This window comes from Trichosurus vulpecula, chromosome 1, assembly GCF_011100635.1.
Source record: "Trichosurus vulpecula isolate mTriVul1 chromosome 1, mTriVul1.pri, whole genome shotgun sequence".
NCBI lineage: Eukaryota > Metazoa > Chordata > Mammalia > Diprotodontia > Phalangeridae > Trichosurus > Trichosurus vulpecula.
In genome coordinates, this window is record NC_050573.1 from 85,467,708 (window position 1) to 85,487,682 (window position 19,975).

A 19,975-nucleotide genomic window follows, 5' to 3' on the forward strand; every position below is an offset into this window, starting at 1 on the left:
CATAACATTCTCTAATCTTTACAACAATCGGCCATCTACAATTATTTAATTACTTCTTTATATTTTCCTCCTGCCTACTCCCTACAAACAGGTCTAATCACCTGATGAACATTTATTTCCCATAAAAACTGGCTTCAGATTTCAGTTGGCATCCATAACCTTGATTTCTTCCACTTCTCTTCCCTTTAGTAGCTCTATTTACATCCTTCCCTTCGATTTACCAGTGGAAATGAGGAGGAATATTTAAGGAACGAGGACATCTAGGTGGCACAGTGCTGGGCTTGGAATCAGGAAGACTTATCTTCATGAGTTCAAATCTGGCCTCAGACACTTATTAGTTGTGGGACCTTGGGCAAGTCACTTAATCCTGTTTGCCTCACTTTCCTCATTTGTAAAATGAGCTGGAGAAGGAAATGCAAACCACTTCAGTATCTTTACAAAGAAAACCCCAAATGGGGAGTTGGACATGACGGTAATGACAATAACAACAAATTCAATAAATAGGGGAGTGCTTTGCTCTCCTAGATTTTTCCAGATGTACTTCTTACTTATTTGCTTAATACTGTACAGATCCACTATTGGGAAAGGCAGAGGAATATACTTAAAAGATCACCTGCCTGGGAATCAAGATTGCTAATATCTAATTCTACTTATTACCTAGGGGAATTTGTGTATATTATCTACCAACACACAAAATTCCAGGTGTCACTCTTTGCTTATGGGTACTCTTTCCACATTCCTTCATTAATTTAACAAGGACCACAGCACCATCCTTTTGATTTATGGAAGATAAAAGATCTCTCAGGATAATGCTTATAGGAACAGAAGTTAGATTATTCTATTCCAGTTGTACTACTTTCAGGCAGAGATAAAACATTCCCTTTAATTGTCATCCTAGAGATTTTCAGACTAGAATTTTCATAGGAAGATAAAGGAAGCAGCTATCATGGAAGGTTTCTGTACAAGCATTACTTGCATCATTCAAACAAAATGAATATTTTACAGGTCACCTAAGGCTGGATGCTACATAAACTGAAGAAAAACTTAGCTATTGTTCTCAAAAGATCTTACAATTTACTATATTAATAATGGACTCTGATCCAGAGATAATCCTTCTCCAATACCAATTATGTTTACAAACTGAGCCGGGTATGATTTCTCTTTGTTGAATCTTCAGGCAGCAAAGGAATTCATTTTGATATTCTATTCATAAGACTTATCTTCTGTATGAATCTGTTGATGCCGGATAAGATTGGTTCTCCGACTGAAGGCTTTTCCACACTTATCACATTTACACTGCTTCTCTCCAGAATGAATTCTCTGGTGTAGGATAAGGCTAAATCTCCGATTGAAGGCTTTTTCACATTCACTACATTTATACCGCTTTTCTCCAGTATGAATTCTCTGATGTTGGTTAAGGATGGAGCTCCGACTAAAGGCTTTCCCACACTCATTACATTTATACAACTTCTCTCCAGTATGAATTCTCTGATGTTGATTAAGGATGGAGCTTCGACTAAAGGCTTTCCCACACACATTACATTGGTAAGGCTTAGCCCCAATATGAATTCTCTGATGTACAGTAAGATGTGAGCGGCACCCAAAGCCTTTCCCACATTCATTGCATTTATAAGGTTTGTCTGAATTATGAACTGTCTGATGTTGGATAAGGGTGGAGCTCCGACTGAAAGATTTTCCACATTCATTACATTCATATGGTTTTTCCCCACTATGAATTCTTTTATGTTCATTAAGGACTGACCTCCTACTGAAGGCACTCCCACATTCATTACACTTGAACGGTTTCTCTCCAGTGTGAGCTCTTTGATGTCGAATAAGGACTGAATGTCGACTGAAGGCTTTTCTACATTCATTACACTCATATGGTTTTTCTCCAGTATGAATTCTCTGATGGTAAATTAAACTTGTGAAGTGAGTGAAGGCTTTTCCACATTCATCACACTGAAAAGGTTTTTCACCAGTGTGAATTCTACAATGTTCAATAAGGCTTAACTTACTGCTTAAGGCTCTCCCACAGTCATCACACTTATAGGCACTTACTCCAGTATGAATTCTCTGATGTCGAATAAACACTGAAGACTGACTAAAAGCTTTTCCACAATCACTGCACTTATATGGTTTTTCTCCAGTATGAATCCTCTCATGTCGAATGAGATCAGAATTTGTGCCAAAAGCTTTCTCACATTTGTTACACTTGTAGGGTTTCTCCCCAGTATGAATTCTCTGATGTAAAGTAAGATGTGCACTACGACTGAAGGACTTCCCACATTCTGTGCATTCATAGGGCTTCTCATCAGTGTGAATTATCAACTGTCTTGTGAATTGCGATTTGTGACTGACATCCTTCCTATAATCATTACATTGATGGTGCTTCTCTCCACCATGAATTCTCCTATGTTGAATTAAGGTTAAAGGATGGGAAAAACTCTGACCACATACAGTACACGTATGGTCTCTTTCAACTCTCTGATGAGTGACCACATTAGAACTCACAATGCGGTTTTTACCAAAATCATTATATTCACAACCTCTCTCTCTTCCAACAGTTTTCTTTGGGGAAACTTGCTGGGGGACCCTCTGCTGAGAAACTACTTTATTCTGTCTCTTCTCTCTGTGGTTTCTTATCTGGTTCTCTAAGCTACTTTCCTGGCTACAGGTTCTTCTTAAGTCTGGGACCTGGGTAACATATTTTGGGTGTTTTTCTGATTCTTTTCCAAATAATTCAGCTTCTTGAGGAATTTGCCTTAGAGTGAAATTTTCACTTTCAGATATGTTCTTATAACCTGAAACAAACAAAAACAAACATTATCTCTTTTCCTTATTAGAAAAATATAAAATGCAAGAGAAGAAACGGAAATTTGCAATGGAAATGAATGCAGATTAGGAATAAGCAGAATTAAAAGTTCTATAAGAGCCCTAGCAATCAAACAAGGGAATGAGGCTGGGAGTGTGGGTAACCAGATGTTTATCAGAGTGGGAAGTGCATCCTAGGCCAGAGAGCAAGCTGATTATAAACAACTGAACAAGTCCAACAAAAAGAGTGGGAAGTTTGACTAAGGAAATATATCAGCAAGGCAATAATCACAATATAGATGATAATTGTCAAAATGCCTATGTGGTTCTGCATCGCAAAATATATGAGACTCTCCACATAGAAGGTAGAAGTAGTAAAACATTTATTCAGACACCAGAGGACCAGATCCCATAAGCCATTCGCCCAATCCATCACAGCAGCAAAGAATTCGATACATGACATCACAACATGGAGCCTTGCCATTCCAAAACCATCCGAGGCCTTGTCACCACCAAGCAAACTTACAGCACAGCACATGCCTGCTCTTTCCCTCAGCTCTAACTGTTGTAACTGCTCTCCCAGCATTTCCTGTGACATAATTTCCTTTTCCTCTCAGCAAGCTCCTCCCCCCACATGTGACTTAGGCTTCCTGTGACATAAGCAGGTCACATGGCCTATTATTAATGGGTGGGAAAGATCTTCAAATCTAAATTGTTGTTACAGGAAAGAAGTTAAATAGAGCACTAAAAGAAAAGCATGAATGTTTGGGATACTTTGAGAACAAGTATAATTAAGTCAAACTGAACTAGGAAACATGAGATTTAAGGTATTTTAAAGATGTATACAAAGCCCTGAGAAGCCAAGGAGACCAAATGTATGGGGAGGACTAAATTTGGAAGCAGAATTGGCAAAGGGCTGTGACCAGCCAACCAGTGAGATTAAAAATAGGAGAAAGGGAGATAGTTCTCCAGTTGAGGCATTCCTGTACTCACAGAAGGGAGAAGTATGGAGCACAGAGGAAGAAACTTTCTTTGTGTTCTTACTGCCTTGTGACTCCAACGTATCTCTTACCTACTTACCTCTATAAGCCTTGTGAGAGAACTCCCTTTCCTCAGGGCCCTGAGTATCTTGGATCCATGCCTCTTTTCTTTGTTCCAGTTGGGAGATAATATGAGGTTTGGAAACCGGAAATCCTGATTGAAAGTGAATGAGATGAAATATGGTCATTTATTTTTGAAAGTCAGAACTTTCAAAAAACAGAGTTCTCTGCTTTAGGTGTATAGGCAGCAGATGAAGGGAAATAGGTGATGTCACAGATAATATGGTAATAAAGTCTAGGTACAGAGACTTGAAATGGTTCATGAAGCTGTTCCACAGAGGAAGTATATCTCTAGAAAAATTAGATTCACTATAGGCATGAATACTAACCCAGTGAGAGAAGGTTCTCATAATTCTCCAGCATCACATCTCTGTAGAGCTCCTTCTGAGCAAGGTCCAGTTGCCCCCACTCTTCCTTTGAGAGGTACACAGCCACATCCTCAAAAGTCACCAACTGCTGAAACAACATATTCCTGTTGGATAAAGAAACATTTCAGTATATAGAGAATTGAGATCAAAGAATTTTCACAACATAGGTTTAGACATAGAAAAGATTTTAGAAGACAGCTAATTTAACACCATCATTTTACAGATGAGAAAACTGAGGCCCAAGGAGTTTAAGTGACTTTGACTTTGCTAAAATCATATAGATGGTCAGTGGTAGAGCCAGGATTCAAACTTAAATGCTTTGACTACAAATCCATCACAGAAGAGGTTTACTGCTTTTTCCTTAGTAATACTCATGTATTAGTGACTGGATAAGAAATCAGAAACTAAAGATTCATTTAACTAAATTTTATTAATTCCACTACTGCGGAGTACTATGGTAGGTAGGCACTGAAAGGTAAAGTTTAGTTAATACATAGTAAAACGTTCTTGTCCTCATGTAGCTTATAGTTTAGTAATGTGCTATGTAGCCATTCTATATAAGAGTTTTATACCTTGATTACCTAGAACAAGAGGTCTTAAAATATCCATGAGATGACTGGATGAGAATAGGAAATGAAACCAAGAACTAAAGACATATGACTGGTTCTGACTTTTTATGTGTGTGTGTGTGTGTGTGTGTGTATGTATATATATGTGTGTATATATATATGTGCATAGATACATATAAAATATGTATGTATGTATGTATGTATGTATCAGTGATCTACATAATCTGAAGAAAGGAAGTTTAGAAAATCAAAGTGAGTTTCTAAGTAGGAAGATTAAGGTCAGATCCTCTAAGATATTTTAACATACTGCTGATTACATGTGAAAGAACAGAGGCAGAGTTTCAAAGTGAAAGCCTGATGGATAGATTATAATATGACAGTCAACAGTAATGACCCAACCATGGTGACCAGATGAGTGTATGCACCAGGATACCCCACCAGTGAGTTTGCTCACTGATATCATGTTCAATTTTCAAGCCACTACCACAATCCAGTTTTCTGTGGGTTCCCTACACCTTAAACAAAACAGAAAATCACTAATCACTTTAAGTACAATTATCTCTTAGGTGACTTAAAAGAAGATATACTACTAAAGGCTCATAGAGAGAAACACACAATGGGGGAAGAAAGAGTGAAACAACAAAGAATGAGGTTCATGGTTCATGGTTCATAGATTTGTGGAACATCTACCTATTCTCATTAGTTTCCATCTACTTTTTTTCTTTTCCATATGAACCTTTATCTGGACTTAGTTCTAGTTCCAATACCATGGAATCAGCTCCCTAACACTGTCCTTCACCTCTCTAATCTTCCATGTGGAGCTGAGGACTGTGAGACCAAGGAAAAGAACTCCTTTCTCTGTCCTCCCAACTCAGTCATGTTTTAGTATGTTATCTTCAAACCAATAGCTGAGGCTTGGGAAAGCCTTTTTAGTTTTAGAAATCCTACAACTGAGCATACATCTCAGGGAGAGCTGACAGAAAAAAAAGTATTACATGTATTAAGATACTCCTAGAAGCACTTCTGGTGGTAGCAAACACCTGGTAAATGGGGCCCATTTAATGGGAAAGGGCTGAACAAACTGGGGTATATGAATGTAATGGAATATTACTATGCCATAAGAAATAATATATGAAGAATTGGGAAAGTTCATATAAACTAATGTATAAGCACAATATGCATAATAATAATGTAAACAAGAGCAATACAAAAGCCAGATGAACTCAGATTCATTTTAAGAATCTGTCCTGGTCCTAGTGGGACCAGGACACAATTAGGCAACATTGCCCTCTTGGTCATTTTTGCTGAAGGTTTGGGACACATCAGCAAGTAAATGCAATGTAAAAAAATTAATAAAACATTTAAAAAAGTAAAGCAAGTCAAACTCTCCCCCCACCCTCTGCCCAAAAATCCAACTCCCAGTAAGATATAAATCTTCCCTATCTGGGCCCCCAAACTTCCTTCCTCCTCAGGTTTCAGGCTTGTGCCACTTCACTCAAGGTCTAGTCTCTTCAGAAGCTACTTGACAACCTGGAAGCTGTTTGCCGTCCTGTTACTAATTCTGACTCATCTCCTCAGGAATATTCTACAAGAGTTTTCAATAGGTCCAGTCCTTGGTGAAAAAAAAAAATGCCATCTCTCCTTCTATACCATATAGCAGGCCCGTATAACCTGCAGCAAGTGGCCAGCAGGCACGCCAAAGGATTTCAGGCAGCCAGCAAAAAGTGTACAGGTTTCCTTTACGTTTTTTGCTGGCCACCAAAAATCTTTTGACAGGCCGCAGGTTGTGGCGGCCTGCCATATAGGCTCCTGGCCTCACATCCTGTCTGAAAATCCAATTCAATAAGCATTTAGACAGTGCTTATTATGAACAGGGCACTGGTCTATGTCCTAGGGATACAAGGAAAAGAATAATAAACTCTTGGCCTCAAGAACTTACATTCTACTGGGGGTTACCATACAGAGATAGACACAAATAAAGCAGGCCATGCTCTGACTTCTAACTCTTCACTAAACAATAAACATAAATAATGGCCAACAAATACTAGACATATTTCTTATGTTCTTTATTTAGGTATATGGTATTTCTGCACTTCAAGGTTATGAATCATTTGCTCTGTTTATGCTTTTCCCCCCCAACATGTTAGAATAATGGATTCACTATTTCAAATGCTGTTTTTATCAGTGTGGGTATTCTCTCTATCAATATAGCTTGCAACCTCTTCACACTTTAGCACAGAGATTCATGAGTTACTGTAGCCAGAAAACAGTCATTACTTGGTGGCCAACCTTCTGCTGATGAGCCTCTGCACTTAGCGAAGTTGTTCCTCAGATGATAATTTATTGCTGGATTTGGACTTGAAGTCTTTACAGCCTGGTAGGAACCACCAGAATTTGCACTCTGCTGGAATGGGCTTTTAGAAGTCATGACTGGTTCTATGCCATGAGGCATTAGGGCATAGCTGTAATGGAATTACAATAACAAAATCAGAAGGACAACGTAGTATTACAAAAACTTAACCCACCAAATACCAAATAATTGGGCAGGATTATCATTTACCACAAGAACCTTTGGGAATGGGTAGAAACTACCTTTGAAGGACAAGTTCCACTTCACTCCAGGGGAAAAAAACATTATGTATGTACTATTAAAAATATGAAGGCACCAGTGGTCTGTGGAGAAGAGTGATGATAAATAATAACAATTACAAAGCACTTTCATATACATTGTGGCTCATCAGATTCTCCTGGCTCTTGAGAAGGGGAAGGATAATATAGATAATTCAAAGACCTGGTCTGTCAATTCATGTAACTCGGATAGACAACGCAAATGGAAAATGAGCTGCAAAGGCTTTGTTTAAAATTAAACCAAAGGAAGAATGCACTTTTGAGAATGTTTAGAGAGCTTTGAATGAGCCCAAGTTTCTCCCTGAAACAAAGATGCATCTTGATAACAGTCTTATAGCAATATTATATGGATATGCAGGCACTAAGTCAAAGGACGATAGTTTTCAAGGCAAAGGGATGGTAGAGATCATCTAGTAGAAAGTTTTCATTTAGCATTTAGCTCTCATTAACTCATACTTAGTATGAGGGAAACTTTAACTCTGGAGGGCTTCATGCTATACCATGACTAGTCATAATATCCTTATTTTGATTTGGGCACTTAGATGTTGATAAGCTGATAAATATGCTGTATTGACTTATTCATTTTGACCGTAGGTAGTATGTAATTTAGTCAGAGAGTTCAGAGGAAAGTACAGCACTGCAGAGTGAGAAAAAACAACCAAGCAAGGGGCTTAGAGGGAGGAGAGTAGGGTTATGGTTCTATCTCTGCTACTTCCAGATTGTATGACTTCTGACAGATCTTTTAAATTTCTAGAGCCTTGGTTTCCTCATTCGTAAAATGGAATAATAATATTTACAGTACTACCCTGTGGTAGTTGTGAAGAAAGTTTCTAACAAATTGTAAAATGCCCTATACACGTTCTTACAGTAAAAGACTGAGTTTATGGTCACTGGTGATGTTAGGAGAATAGGTCATAAGAAAGCTAAGGTAGTCATCTTCTGAGAAGGGAAGCTTAGATGCAGAGGGGATAACTACCATGTTACAATCATGAAGATGGATAGAATCAAATTCCTGATGATGCAGTCCAAGAGGGATGCCAGGTGAAGAGAAGCTGATAGCAATCATTGACTCCTGGGATACCTTGTCTCCCTAATAGGATTTCTGATCCTATGGGGAGAGATCTGTGGATGATTAAAAACACAGCAAGCTGAGAAGAATGAACTATCATTCAGCCAAAACATCAAAGCATAGAATCATCTCCCAACAACACAGGGCAGGGAAAGCAGATTAAGTAACTCTCCAGCTGTATCAGAAAATAGCTAAGACAGACACTAATTAATTAATTTATTCAAATTTGTTCATCTAAAGTAACCTCCAGAAAAATGACATCTAGTCTGAAGAAATGTACAAGATTTTCCCATTTTAGTAGCTATGCACCCTAAGGATTCCTTATTCTATTATTTCTGTCAATTTTCTTAATCTCTTTAGATGCAAACCTTATATTCATCTACATTGTAAGTATGTATCTCTCTATATAATACAGAGTGTCTCAAAAGTTTTAATGCAGCCTTTAAGTTTTAGTAACTTAAAACCATACTAACACTTTTGGAACGCTACATAAATGGCTCTCTTTTATCTTTCCTTTAGGCTTTGGCTATCCTGCTTAGACTTGTTCCTGATGCTTAAAAGAACAATTGTCTCACTTCTAACACTTCTCTTAAGAAAGGTATGTAGAACTGTGGAAGAATGCTATTGAGAATTGGGAAGAGAGAAGTTCAAATTCTGACTCAAACACTTATTAACTGAGTGATTACGGGCAAGTCGTTAACTTATATTCTATCTGTGTACATTCAGTATCAACAGCTAAGTTCTTTTAGGGCCAAGACCACATTATTTTTTAATCACTAGAGCTTAGTATAGGGGATTTCACTTAACAGGTGCTAAATGTTGATTTTGATGCCTCTGAGCTTGTCTTTTCATTTGTAAAATAGAGATAATGTATCTGCATATTTACCTCATGGGGTGAGAATTGAATAACATAATTATATAAATGTACAAAAATATTTATAGCAGCTCTTTTTGTGGAGGCCAAGAACTGGAAATTGAGGGGATGCCCATCAACTGGGGAATGGCCGAACCAGTTGTGGTATACCAATGCAATGAAATACTACTGTTTCATAAGAAAATGATGAGCAGCTTGACTTCAGAAAAACATGGATTTACATGAACTGATGCTGAGTGAAGTGAGCAGAACCAGGAGAACATTGTACAGATTAACAGCAACACGTTGCGATGACCAACTTTGAGAGACTTAACCCTTCTCAGCAATACAAGGATCTAACCAAAAGACTCAAGAGGGAAAATGCTATCCACATCCAGAGAAAGAACTATGGAGTCTGAATGCAGACCAAAGCAGACTATTTTCTCTCTCTCTCTTTTTTGTTTCTTCTTTCTCGTGGTTTTTTCCTTTGGTTCTAATTCTTCTTTACAACATAAGTAATATGGAAATATATTTAATATGAGTGTATATGTATAGCCTTATCAGATTGCATGCCATCTTGGGGAGGGAGGAGTGGAAAGGGAGGGGAGAATTAAGAACTCAAAATCTTATAGAACTGAATGTTGAAAACTAAAAACAAATAAATAAAAACAATTTTAAAAAGAAGATAATTATGTAAAGTGCTCTGAAAAACTTATAAGCACTATATAAATATCATTATCTTATCACTTAATTGCATAATTACTTTTTTCTTTATCCATTTTCATATTTCACCTCCCCAACAAGACTGAAAATGTGATATGACAGCACAGTAAACTGGAAAGAGTACTGGATTGGAATAAGAAGACCTAAGTTCAAATACTGCTTCTACCACTTTAAGAAAAGATAGTATGGTATCTGGTTTTGCTCCCACAGAAGCTATCCATATAGCTGAGTTAAAATTCACCAACCAAGACAATGGCCAGCTGGGGATCAGGGAAACTAGAGAAGCTAAACCAGTTGAATCAGTCCAAGTTTATCATGTCAGTTCAAGGGTTAGGTCCTGGTCAAGTGTCCAGGTCTACTAATCTGCATAATTTACATATGTTAAAGAGGGAAGGTAGGGTAGTAAAGAATGTAAACTAATCGTAACTCAGACAAGGAAGACAGAACTAATCAACTTCACTTTTGCTTCTGTATCCTTATTATCCTACCTATAAAAACTGTATAACTTAAGAAGACTATGTAAAGAATGTAAACTAACTGTAACCCAAACAGGAGTAGAAGAGCTGGTTACCCTCACTCCTACTGCTGTACTGGTGTGAGTGTTCCTAGTGAACACTGCACCAGCTCTCTCAAGGAGTGTAATAAACACCTTCCTCTGCCCACTCTGGTCCTGAGTTCTTTGGGTGAGAATGGTCAAATCACATAGATCTTCCTAAGGTTATGCTACCAGGAAAGCAATGAGCTGCAGAAGCACGTCTTGGGCTAACTTCCTGACCCTGCCTTGGGGAGTCCTATGATCCCCACCACGGTGTTAAAGGGGCTACCACTTGGGATTTCCCTGGGGAACCCGGTGGTCTGCACAGCCTTCTTAAGCGGCAATCACTTGGGTCTTCCAGTCCTGTCTCGGGAGCCTTGTGATCTTACTGCCATTCTAAGGGGCCATCACTTGGGTCTTCCTTAGGGTCTAACCCCTGTGATCCCCATGGATAAAGTGGGGCTACCACTTGGTATTCCTCTGGGAGTCCTGTGGTCTGCATGGCCTTCCTTAGGGGTTATCACTCGGGTCTTTCTCAGGGTCCAACCCTAGGAAATCCTATGATCCCTATAACCGTTTTAAGGGTCCATCACTTGGGTCTTCCTTAGGGTCTAACCCCTAGGAAGCCCTGTGATCCCCACAGTTAGAAGGGGGGCTACCACTTGGTCTTCCTCTGGGAGTCTTGTGGTCTGCACAGCCTTCCTTAGGGGTTATCATGTGGTTCTTCCTGAGGGCCTCACCCTGCCTAGGGAGGTCCTGTGATCCCCATAGACCAAAGGACCCATCACTTGGTACTTCCTCAGGGCTTTGGCCCTGCCCAGGAAGTCTAGTGATCCCCAAAACCGCGTTTCTCACAACCACATACTGCCTATGTCATCTCAGGCAAGTTATTTAACCTCACTGGGCTGGTTTCTTCATTTATGAAATGAGAGAGTTGGACTGGATGGTCTCTAAGGTCTCTTACAGCTGTAAACCTATGATCCTTTGATGTTCAAAGGTAAAGACAATCCTCTTAAGATGTTTTATACTCTCTGAGTTTATGTTCTCTCTCATTTCCCCTACCTAATAAGGGAGACCCAAGTCTTCTTTGCTAGATCATCATCCATGTCCTACTTCCTAAATGAGGATGGACCAAAAGATCCTATCCTGGTACTTCTCTCTCTAAACTCTCTCTTTCTTAGTGATCTTATCTACTCCCACAGGTTCAATTATCACTTCTATAAAGATGATTCTCAGATCCACATCCCCAGCCCTTGTCTCTCTTTTGGATGTCAGGAACTACCCATGGGACATTTTCAACCATAAGTTCCACAGGCATCTCAAACTCAACAAGTCCAAAATAGAACTCATTATTTTCTCCCAATCACAACTCACCTCTAAAGACTTTCTTTATTTCTGTTGGGATCACCATCATCTTTCCTGTCACTCAGGTTTGCAACCTTGGAATCATTTTCAACAGATGCAGCTACATGGTATAGTAGAGAAAGCACTGGGCCTGAAGTCAGCAAGACCTGAGTTCAAATTCAGATTTAGACATTTACTAGCTGTGTGAGTCTGGGCAACTCACTTAACCTATCTGACTGAGTTTCTTCAACCATAAAATTGAGATACTAATAGCACCTACTTCCCAAAGTCGTTGCGACAACAGGATTACCGTACTAGTCTAATTGGTCTCACTTTCTTAAGTATCTAGCATAAGAAAATTTCTGGCTTAACTGTCTTACATTTACTTAGGACAAGCCAATCACCACACTAGTCTGCGAAATCAAGCTTGAGAAAGCAACTACAGCTCTGGGGTTACGCTGCTTGTTTCCTGTTTTCCCTGACATAGATCTTCCCCTTCTACCATCTCTTCTCTAAAGTGTAAATCTTTATCTTCCACAGCTGCTCTTTGAAATTCCAATGTATGCTTCCTGCTTATGTATTCAAAACCTATATAAGGTAGTTTAAAACTGATGCTTGGGGCTCACTGACTTAACATTAAGTTCAGTATAGCTTGAGCATGACAAATTGCAGTTTTCTCCTATTTCAGTGTCACTGATCGGTCCACTGGCAGCAGCACCTAGTCTACCCACTACCGGACAACTGTCACAACTGTTTGTGACCCAGAGAGCACCAACTAGGTTGGACCAAGGTGAAGTTTTCCAGCCTGATAACCCTCCAGCATGGACAAAGCAGATTTCACCTCGGGAGACTTCTGGATGGGAAAAATCAATTGGCTGGTAAAGTTGCAGTTCTATTAATAAAATACCAGATTAGTATCCTGTGTATTTTGCCTGTATTATCAACCTGTCTCTTGCATTAGACCAAAGTCATTAAACTCTAAGGAAATCAGCTAAGTAGTTGCACCAATACCCTAAGGAGCATGGTGCTATGATTCAGGATTCAAACGCAAGGATTTGGTTGAGGAAGTTCATTTTTTAAGGGGAGGGTCTACTCTATTTCTGGGTGAGTACTCAGGCTAAGAAGAGGAATCTTCCAAATCCCATGTCCCTTCACCCAATTTCCCTCAGGAAAAATAAGCAATGTATCATCTTGGCCAAAAATATGGTTTCTTTTGGGACTAGTCTGATCTGACATAAGTTTTGAGTAATCCCTATCACTAACAATATGAATCTGATATAAGCCTCAGTTTCACCTTGAGCAGATAGTGATCACTCTGGGATCTTTTAAGTTCTGATGATTCTTGTCTGGTTATTCCCGGTCAAATCTTGATATGGGATATGGCCAGTCTACCTCTTCTAGAGATACCCCTTTGGATTGTCTTCCAGCAAACAGGAAAAAAATTCCCTTCAAAGAACCCTGTCTAAGGTCCAGTTCCAGCATCTTTGTGAAAATGTCTGAACTAGATTAACTTCTAAAACTAGATACCCTTGGCCCCATGAAGGATCTCTTGATTTTGAAACATGTACAGAATTAGTGGCATAGTAGTAAAGCATACATTCTTAGCAAACATTTAGTACCTTGATAGGAGCTGAAATGTTGCACATGCATCTGATCAAATCCTCAATATTTCCAATTACCTTAAACTAAATTGAAAGTTAGGAACAGGACTAGAACACATTAAACATGAAGGCATACCTAGGATGTTTGGGGTTGGTTGCAAAACACACAGGCTGGATCAAGGAAGTTTTGAAAACTTTGTGTATTAATAATCATTATTGTATGATTTTTACTTTGCTGTTGCATTCAAAGTATCCCAATACTTGCATCTGCCTTTAGAAATGTTTGCCAAAAAATTATATGAAGAGATGCCAAGAAGAGATAGCTAGGATGAACATGAATGTGACCTAAGGTACACAAATGTGATAAAGAAGAGGGAGTACTGTGATAAAAACGTATCTAGTTTAACTTTCTTATCTTATTACCATTCATTTCATGAGCACATCACATACCATGTTAAAGTCTGTAAAATCAAGCAACTACAGCTCCTGTGTTAACTGGCTCATATCCTGTTTTTTTTCTGACATAGATCTACATCCCCTTCCGCCATCTCATTTCTGAAGTGTAAATCCTTATCTTCTCCAACTGTTCTTTGAAACTCCATTGTACCCATCCTACTTAGGTATTCAAAATCTATATAAGGTAGCTTAAAACTGATGCTTGGGGCTCACTGACTAAGTGTTCAGTGTAGCTTTTAACTCTGAGCAGCATAAACTGTAGTTTTCTCCTTTCTCTGCACTGCTAGTTCATCACTGGCAGCCGGTACCTAGTCAATGACCTCCTAGACAATTTTGTCATATTACCTTATTTAATCTATCCTCCACACAGCTTCAAAATTAATATTCTCAAATCGTGTCTAACCACGTCACTCCAAAGAGTTTCTAGGAATTCTATTTTGCCTCTAAGGTAAAATAAAAGCTCCTGTTTGGAATTTCGAGCCCTTCACAGTCTGGCTTCAACCTATACTACACCCCTTCATGTACTTATGGTCCAGTCAAAAGGGGCGATTTGCTATTCCTTACATAAAATATTCAACCTCCCCTCTCTGTGTTGGGAATAAATACCCACCCTACCTCTTCCCCTTAGAATCTAGCTTCCTTTAAAACTCAGTTCAAGCACCATCTTCTACATAAGGCCTTTCCTAATCTAAGCCTGACAGGCAGCTGGTGGTGCAGTTGACAAAACACCGGGCCTGGAGTCAAGCAAGACTTAAATTTAAATCTAGTCTGACACTAACTATGACCCTAGGCAAGTCACTTAACCCCTGTTTGCCTCAAACCCCATTTCCTCAACCATAAAATGGGGATAAGGACAGCACCTACCTCAAATGAGATATATGTAAAGCACAGTGCCTGGCACAAAGTAGATGATTAATAAGTGTTTCTTGCCTTCCTTGATCTCCTACTTGAAAGGCAGTGTGGTCTTGAGAAAAGAACTCTGGATGTGATAACAGAAGGCATGGATTCAAACCTCCTTTCTACTACTTACAACTCAGTTTATTTGGTAAAATGAAAAGATTGTACTACATCAGAGGATTTAGAGTTAGAAGAGACCTTAAAGATAGTAACTAAAATATTAGCTAGCATTTACATGGTGCTTTAAGATTTACAAAGCAGGCCAAGATGGCGGCTGGTAAGCAGGGAATAGTGGGAGCTCTGTACCGAGACCCTCCAAAAACTTATAAAAAATGGCTCTGAACCAATTCTAGAACGGCAGAACCCACAAAACAGCAGAGGGAAGCAGGGCTCCAGCCCAGGACAGCCTGGATGGTCTCTGGGTGAGGTCTATCCCACACGGAGCTGGGAGCTGGGAGCTGGGAACGGAGTGGAGCAGAGCCCAGCCTGAGCGGCGTGGACCATCCAGACCAGAAGCTGGGCGGAGGGGGCCCTAGCGCCCTGATTCAGTGAGCTGCGGCAGTTACGAGACTTCTCAACCCACAAACACCAAAGACTGCGGAGAAGGTTAGTGGGAAAAGGTGCGGGAGTGGAAGGAGTTCGCTGTTCCGCTTCCAGCCCCGGGGGCAGCGGAGGTGGGGCAGCTACAGCTGTTGTTACTTCCGGCTCCAGGCCCACCTGGTGGGAGGAATTAAGTGGCGGATCAGAGCAGGGGTGCACAGCCTGCCGAAGATCTAAGCCCAGTTCGGGTTGGGGGTTGGGGAAGGAGCAGTGCTGGTGGGGCAGAGCTGGCACCTCCCCCCCAAACGTAGAACATAGAACTCTGTAGTCTACAAGCAGTCATACCCCACTGAAAAACTCAAGGGTCAAGTTAGTTGGCTGGGAATATGGCCAGGCAGCGAAAACGCACCAAGATTCAGTCTCAGACTTTGCATTCTTTCTTTGTTGACAAAGAAGACCAAAACATACAGACAGAAGAAATTAATAAAGTCAAAGAGCCTACAACAGAAACCTCCAAGAAAAACAGGAACTGGTCCCAGGCCATGGAAGAGCTCAAAAAGGATTTGGAAAAGCAAGTTAGAGAAGTAGAGGAAAAATTGGGAAGAGAAAGGAGAAGGATGCGAGAAAACTATGAAAAACAAGTCTTGACTTGCTAAAGGAGACCCAAAAAAATACTGAAAAATACACTGAAGAAAACAACACCTTAAAAAACAGACTAACTCAAATGGCAAAAGAGCTCCAAAAAGCCAATGAGGAGAAGAATGCCTTGAAAGGCAGAATTAGCCAAATGGAAAAGGAGGTCCAAAAGACCACTGAAGAAAATACTACTTTAAAAATTAGATTGGAGCAAGTGGAAGCTAGTGACTTTATGAGAAATCAGGATATTATAAAACAGAACCAAAGGAATGAAAAAATGGAAGACAATGTGAAATATCTCCTTGGAAAAACCACTGACCTGGAAAATAGATCCAGGAGAGATAATTTAAAAATTATTGGACTACCTGAAAGCCATGATCAAAAAAAGAGCCTAGATACCATCTTTCAAGACATTATCAAGGAGAACTGCCCTGATATTCTAGAGCCACAGGGCAAAATAGAAATTGAAAGAATCCATCGATCACCTCCTCAAATAGATCCCAAAAAGAAATCTCCTAGGAATATTGTCATCAAATTCCAGAGCTCCCAGATCAAGGAGAAAATACTGCAAGCAGCCAGAAAGAAACAATTTGAGTATTGTGGAAACCCAATCAGAGTAACCCAAGATCTGGCAGCTTCTACATTAAGAGATCGAAGGGCTTGGAATGCGATATTCCGGAGGTCAATGGAGCTAGGATTAAAACCTAGAATCACCTACCCAGCAAAACTGAGTATCACGCTCCAAGGCAAAATATGGATTTTCAATAAAATAGAGGACTTTCAAGCTTTCTCAGTGAAAAGACCAGAGCTGAATAGAAAATTTGACTTTCAAACACAAGAATCAAGAGAAGCATAAAAAGGTAATCAACAAATGGAAATTGCAAGGGACTTACTAAGTTGAACTGTTTTGTTTACATTCCTACATGGAAAGATGATGTGTATGATTCATGAGACCTCAGTATTAGGGTAGCTGAAGGGACTATGCATATATATATATATATATGTGTGTGTGTGTGTGTGTGTGTGTGTGTGTTTATGTATATATAGAAGTGAATGTGTATGTATGTATGTATCTATGTGTATATGTATGCGTATGTATGTATATATATGTGTGTTTTTATATATATATATACATATATATATGTAAAAGAGAGAGAGCAGACACAGGGTGAGTTGAAGATGAAGGGAAGATATCTAAAAGAAATAAAATGAAATTAAGGGATGAGAGAGCAACATACTGAGAGAGGGAGATAGGGAGAGATAGAATGGGGTGGATTATCTCGCATAAGGGTGGCAAGAGGAAGCAGTTCTGTGGGAGGAGGGGAGAGGGCAGGTGAGGGGGGAATGAGTGAACCTTGCTCTCATCAGATTTGGCCTGAGGAGGGAATACCATACATACTCAGTTGGGTATCTTACCCCACAGGAAAGAAGAGGGAGGAAGATCAAAAAAAATAAAAGGGGGGGATGATGGAGGGGAGGGCAGATGGGGGTGGAGGTAATCAAAACAAACACTTTGGAAAGGTGACAGGGTCAAGGGAGAAAATTCAATAAAGTGGGATGGGTTGGGAAGGAGCAAAATGTAGTTAGCCTTTCACAACATGAGTATTGTGGAAGGGTTATACATAATGATACATGCGTGGCCTAGGTTGAAGTGCTCGACTTCTTAGGGAGGGTGGGTGGGAAGGGAAGAGGGGAGAGAATTTGGAACTCAAAGTTTTAAAATCAGATGTTCAAAAACAAGAAAAAAAGTTTTTGCATGCAACTAAAAAATAAGATACACAGGCAATGGGGCATGGAAATTTATCTTGCCCTACAAGAAAGGAAGGGAAAAGGGGATGAGAGGGGAGGGGGGTGACAGAGGGGAGGGCTGACTGGGGAACAGGGCAACCAGAATATAAGTGATATTGGAGTGGGGGGGGAGGGTAGAAATGGGGAGAAAATTTGTAATTCAAACTGTTGTGAAAATCAATGCTGAAAACTAAATATGTTAAATAAATAAATTTAAAAGATTTACAAAGCACTTTACATATATTATTTGAACTTCACAGCAACCTTATAAGGGAGGTGCTATAATTATGCTTGTTTTACAGATGAGGAACTGGAAGTTGGGGGAAGTGAAATGACTTGCCCAGGGCTATTAGCTAATAAGTAAATCAAGCAGGATTCGAATTCAGGTCCTCCTCACTCCAAGCTCAGCCCTCTATCCAGTGACTGGCCAGGCAGGTCAAACCACTACCACCACTATCACCTTGACCACCATCTCCCCTTGGATCCTGATAGTATCAAGCCCAGGGCCCTGAACTCAAGAGCCATGGAAAAATGAGTTTAAAAATGATATTAAAGAAACAGAATGACTATCTCCTTTCCCTGCACCCTAAGGACCTTGGGACATTTCAATCTGATTTGCAACTGAAACCTTCTACATGTGAGTCTTCCCAATTAGAATGTGAGTTTTGAGAGCAGGGGCTGCCTTACTTTTCTATTGGTATTGCTTAATAAATGCTTAATGCATTCATCCATTACCTACTATACCACCTAGCTACCTTAGAGGTCTTTTTTGCATCATGGACCTTTTTGGCAGTCTAGTGAACACTATGGACTCCTCAGAATAATTATTTTTAAATACATAAAACGCATAGGATTACAAAGGGAAACCAATTTTATTGAAGTCCAACCAATTCATCTGACCTTGGGAAAAAAGTGAGGACGAGCAAAGTTAACTGACTTCAGAGTTAGAAGGGACCCTAACCATCATTTAATGAAGCTTGGTCAAGAGCTTATTAAAAAGAAAAAGAATTCTATAGCTGTATTCCCATATGGTTTCTGTTGTAATCCTCTGTATTACATATATATGTATGTATATATATATATAAACATAATTTTCAGAAAGGGTCCATAGGCTTCACCACACTTCTTAAGGGATTCAGAACACACACACAAAGGTTAAGAAGGCCCAGACTACCGCATTTATCCCGCACACCTCTGGTTAGTACAGAGCTGTCTGCATGCTGTCTCCTCTGCCAGGCTGGCAGCTCCCGAGGGCAGAGGACCCAGACCACCGTCTCTTTATCGCCTTTCTTTGCAGCCTCAGCGTTTAGCACCGCGCCTGGCACACAGCAGGCGCCTAACTAGTGCTAGCTCACCGGGCGACTGAGCAGTCCCACCCTTTTTATCAGTCCACCCGAGCTGCTCTCGGAAGTCGCCGCCAGGCCGGGTTGGCTCGGACTGACAGGGACCGCCGCCGGCCTGACGCAGGAACTTGAGCCGGGCCCTCCCGACCCCGACCCCGGGCTTCTCGGCTGCAATGATGGAGAGAGTGTGGAGGTGGGGGGAAGGGAGGGTTCCGCGCCTACTGCACCACCCAGCGCCACTTGCTTACCGCTCACCGCTGCCACCGAGCCTCCACACAGACAGACAGGAAGTGCCGTGGCCATCCCTCGCCACCCCCCCCCCCCGCATTTCCGCTGGCCCTCCTTCGCGCCCCCACCCCCACCCCAGCACCTCCACTCTGGGACGCTCTAGGAACCTCAGAGCTCGGTAGTCCTGGCTGCCTCTTCTATTCAGGTTAGGGGCCGAGGGTTAGACAAAATGTGGGCATCTTCTACTGCGGGGGATGAGAGGGACTATTCTACTCTGCCTGCCTAGAGACACAAAATTGGCAAATTATTACCCCAGGTTGTAAACTCTTTGAGGGCAGGGCCAATGTTGCACATAGTAGGCATTTAATAAATGCACGTTTCATGATTGAATGAAAAAATATTCTAAGGGGGAATGGAGTAGGGGGAATAGTCAGTCCTTGGGGAAAGGGCCATAGACTAGGGAAAAGGAGAGAGAAACAGGGA

The 19,975-nt window shown here is 40.5% G+C and overlaps 1 protein-coding gene across 1 annotated transcript; it reads right to left on the minus strand.

The window, feature by feature from the left end:
• Positions 1 to 392: 392 nt before the first annotated feature.
• On the minus strand, positions 393 to 19,592 carry LOC118833828 (zinc finger protein 883-like). The gene is made up of 4 exons (XM_036741241.1): positions 19,513 to 19,592; positions 4,244 to 4,386; positions 3,895 to 4,008; positions 393 to 2,804 (listed from the first exon to the last, which is right to left on the minus strand). The coding sequence occupies exons 1-4, from the start codon at positions 19,590 to 19,592 to the stop codon at positions 1,204 to 1,206; spliced, it is 1,938 nt and encodes a 645-aa protein (XP_036597136.1). The 3' UTR covers positions 393 to 1,203.
• Between the last annotated feature and the right edge of the window lie 383 nt (positions 19,593 to 19,975).

Excerpts from the sequence above, each read along its gene's own strand:
- LOC118833828 (XM_036741241.1), bottom strand. The coding sequence starts at position 19,592 with ATGCGGGGGGGGGGGGTGGCGAGGGATGGCCACGGCACTTCCTGTCTG. Across the intron at positions 4,009-4,243 it reads TGAGAACCTTCTCTCACTGG|GATTTCCGGTTTCCAAACCT; the intron begins GTTAGTATTCAT and ends ACTTTCAATCAG. Across the intron at positions 2,805-3,894 it reads CTCTCACAAGGCTTATAGAG|GTTATAAGAACATATCTGAA; the intron begins GTAAGTAGGTAA and ends TGTTTGTTTCAG.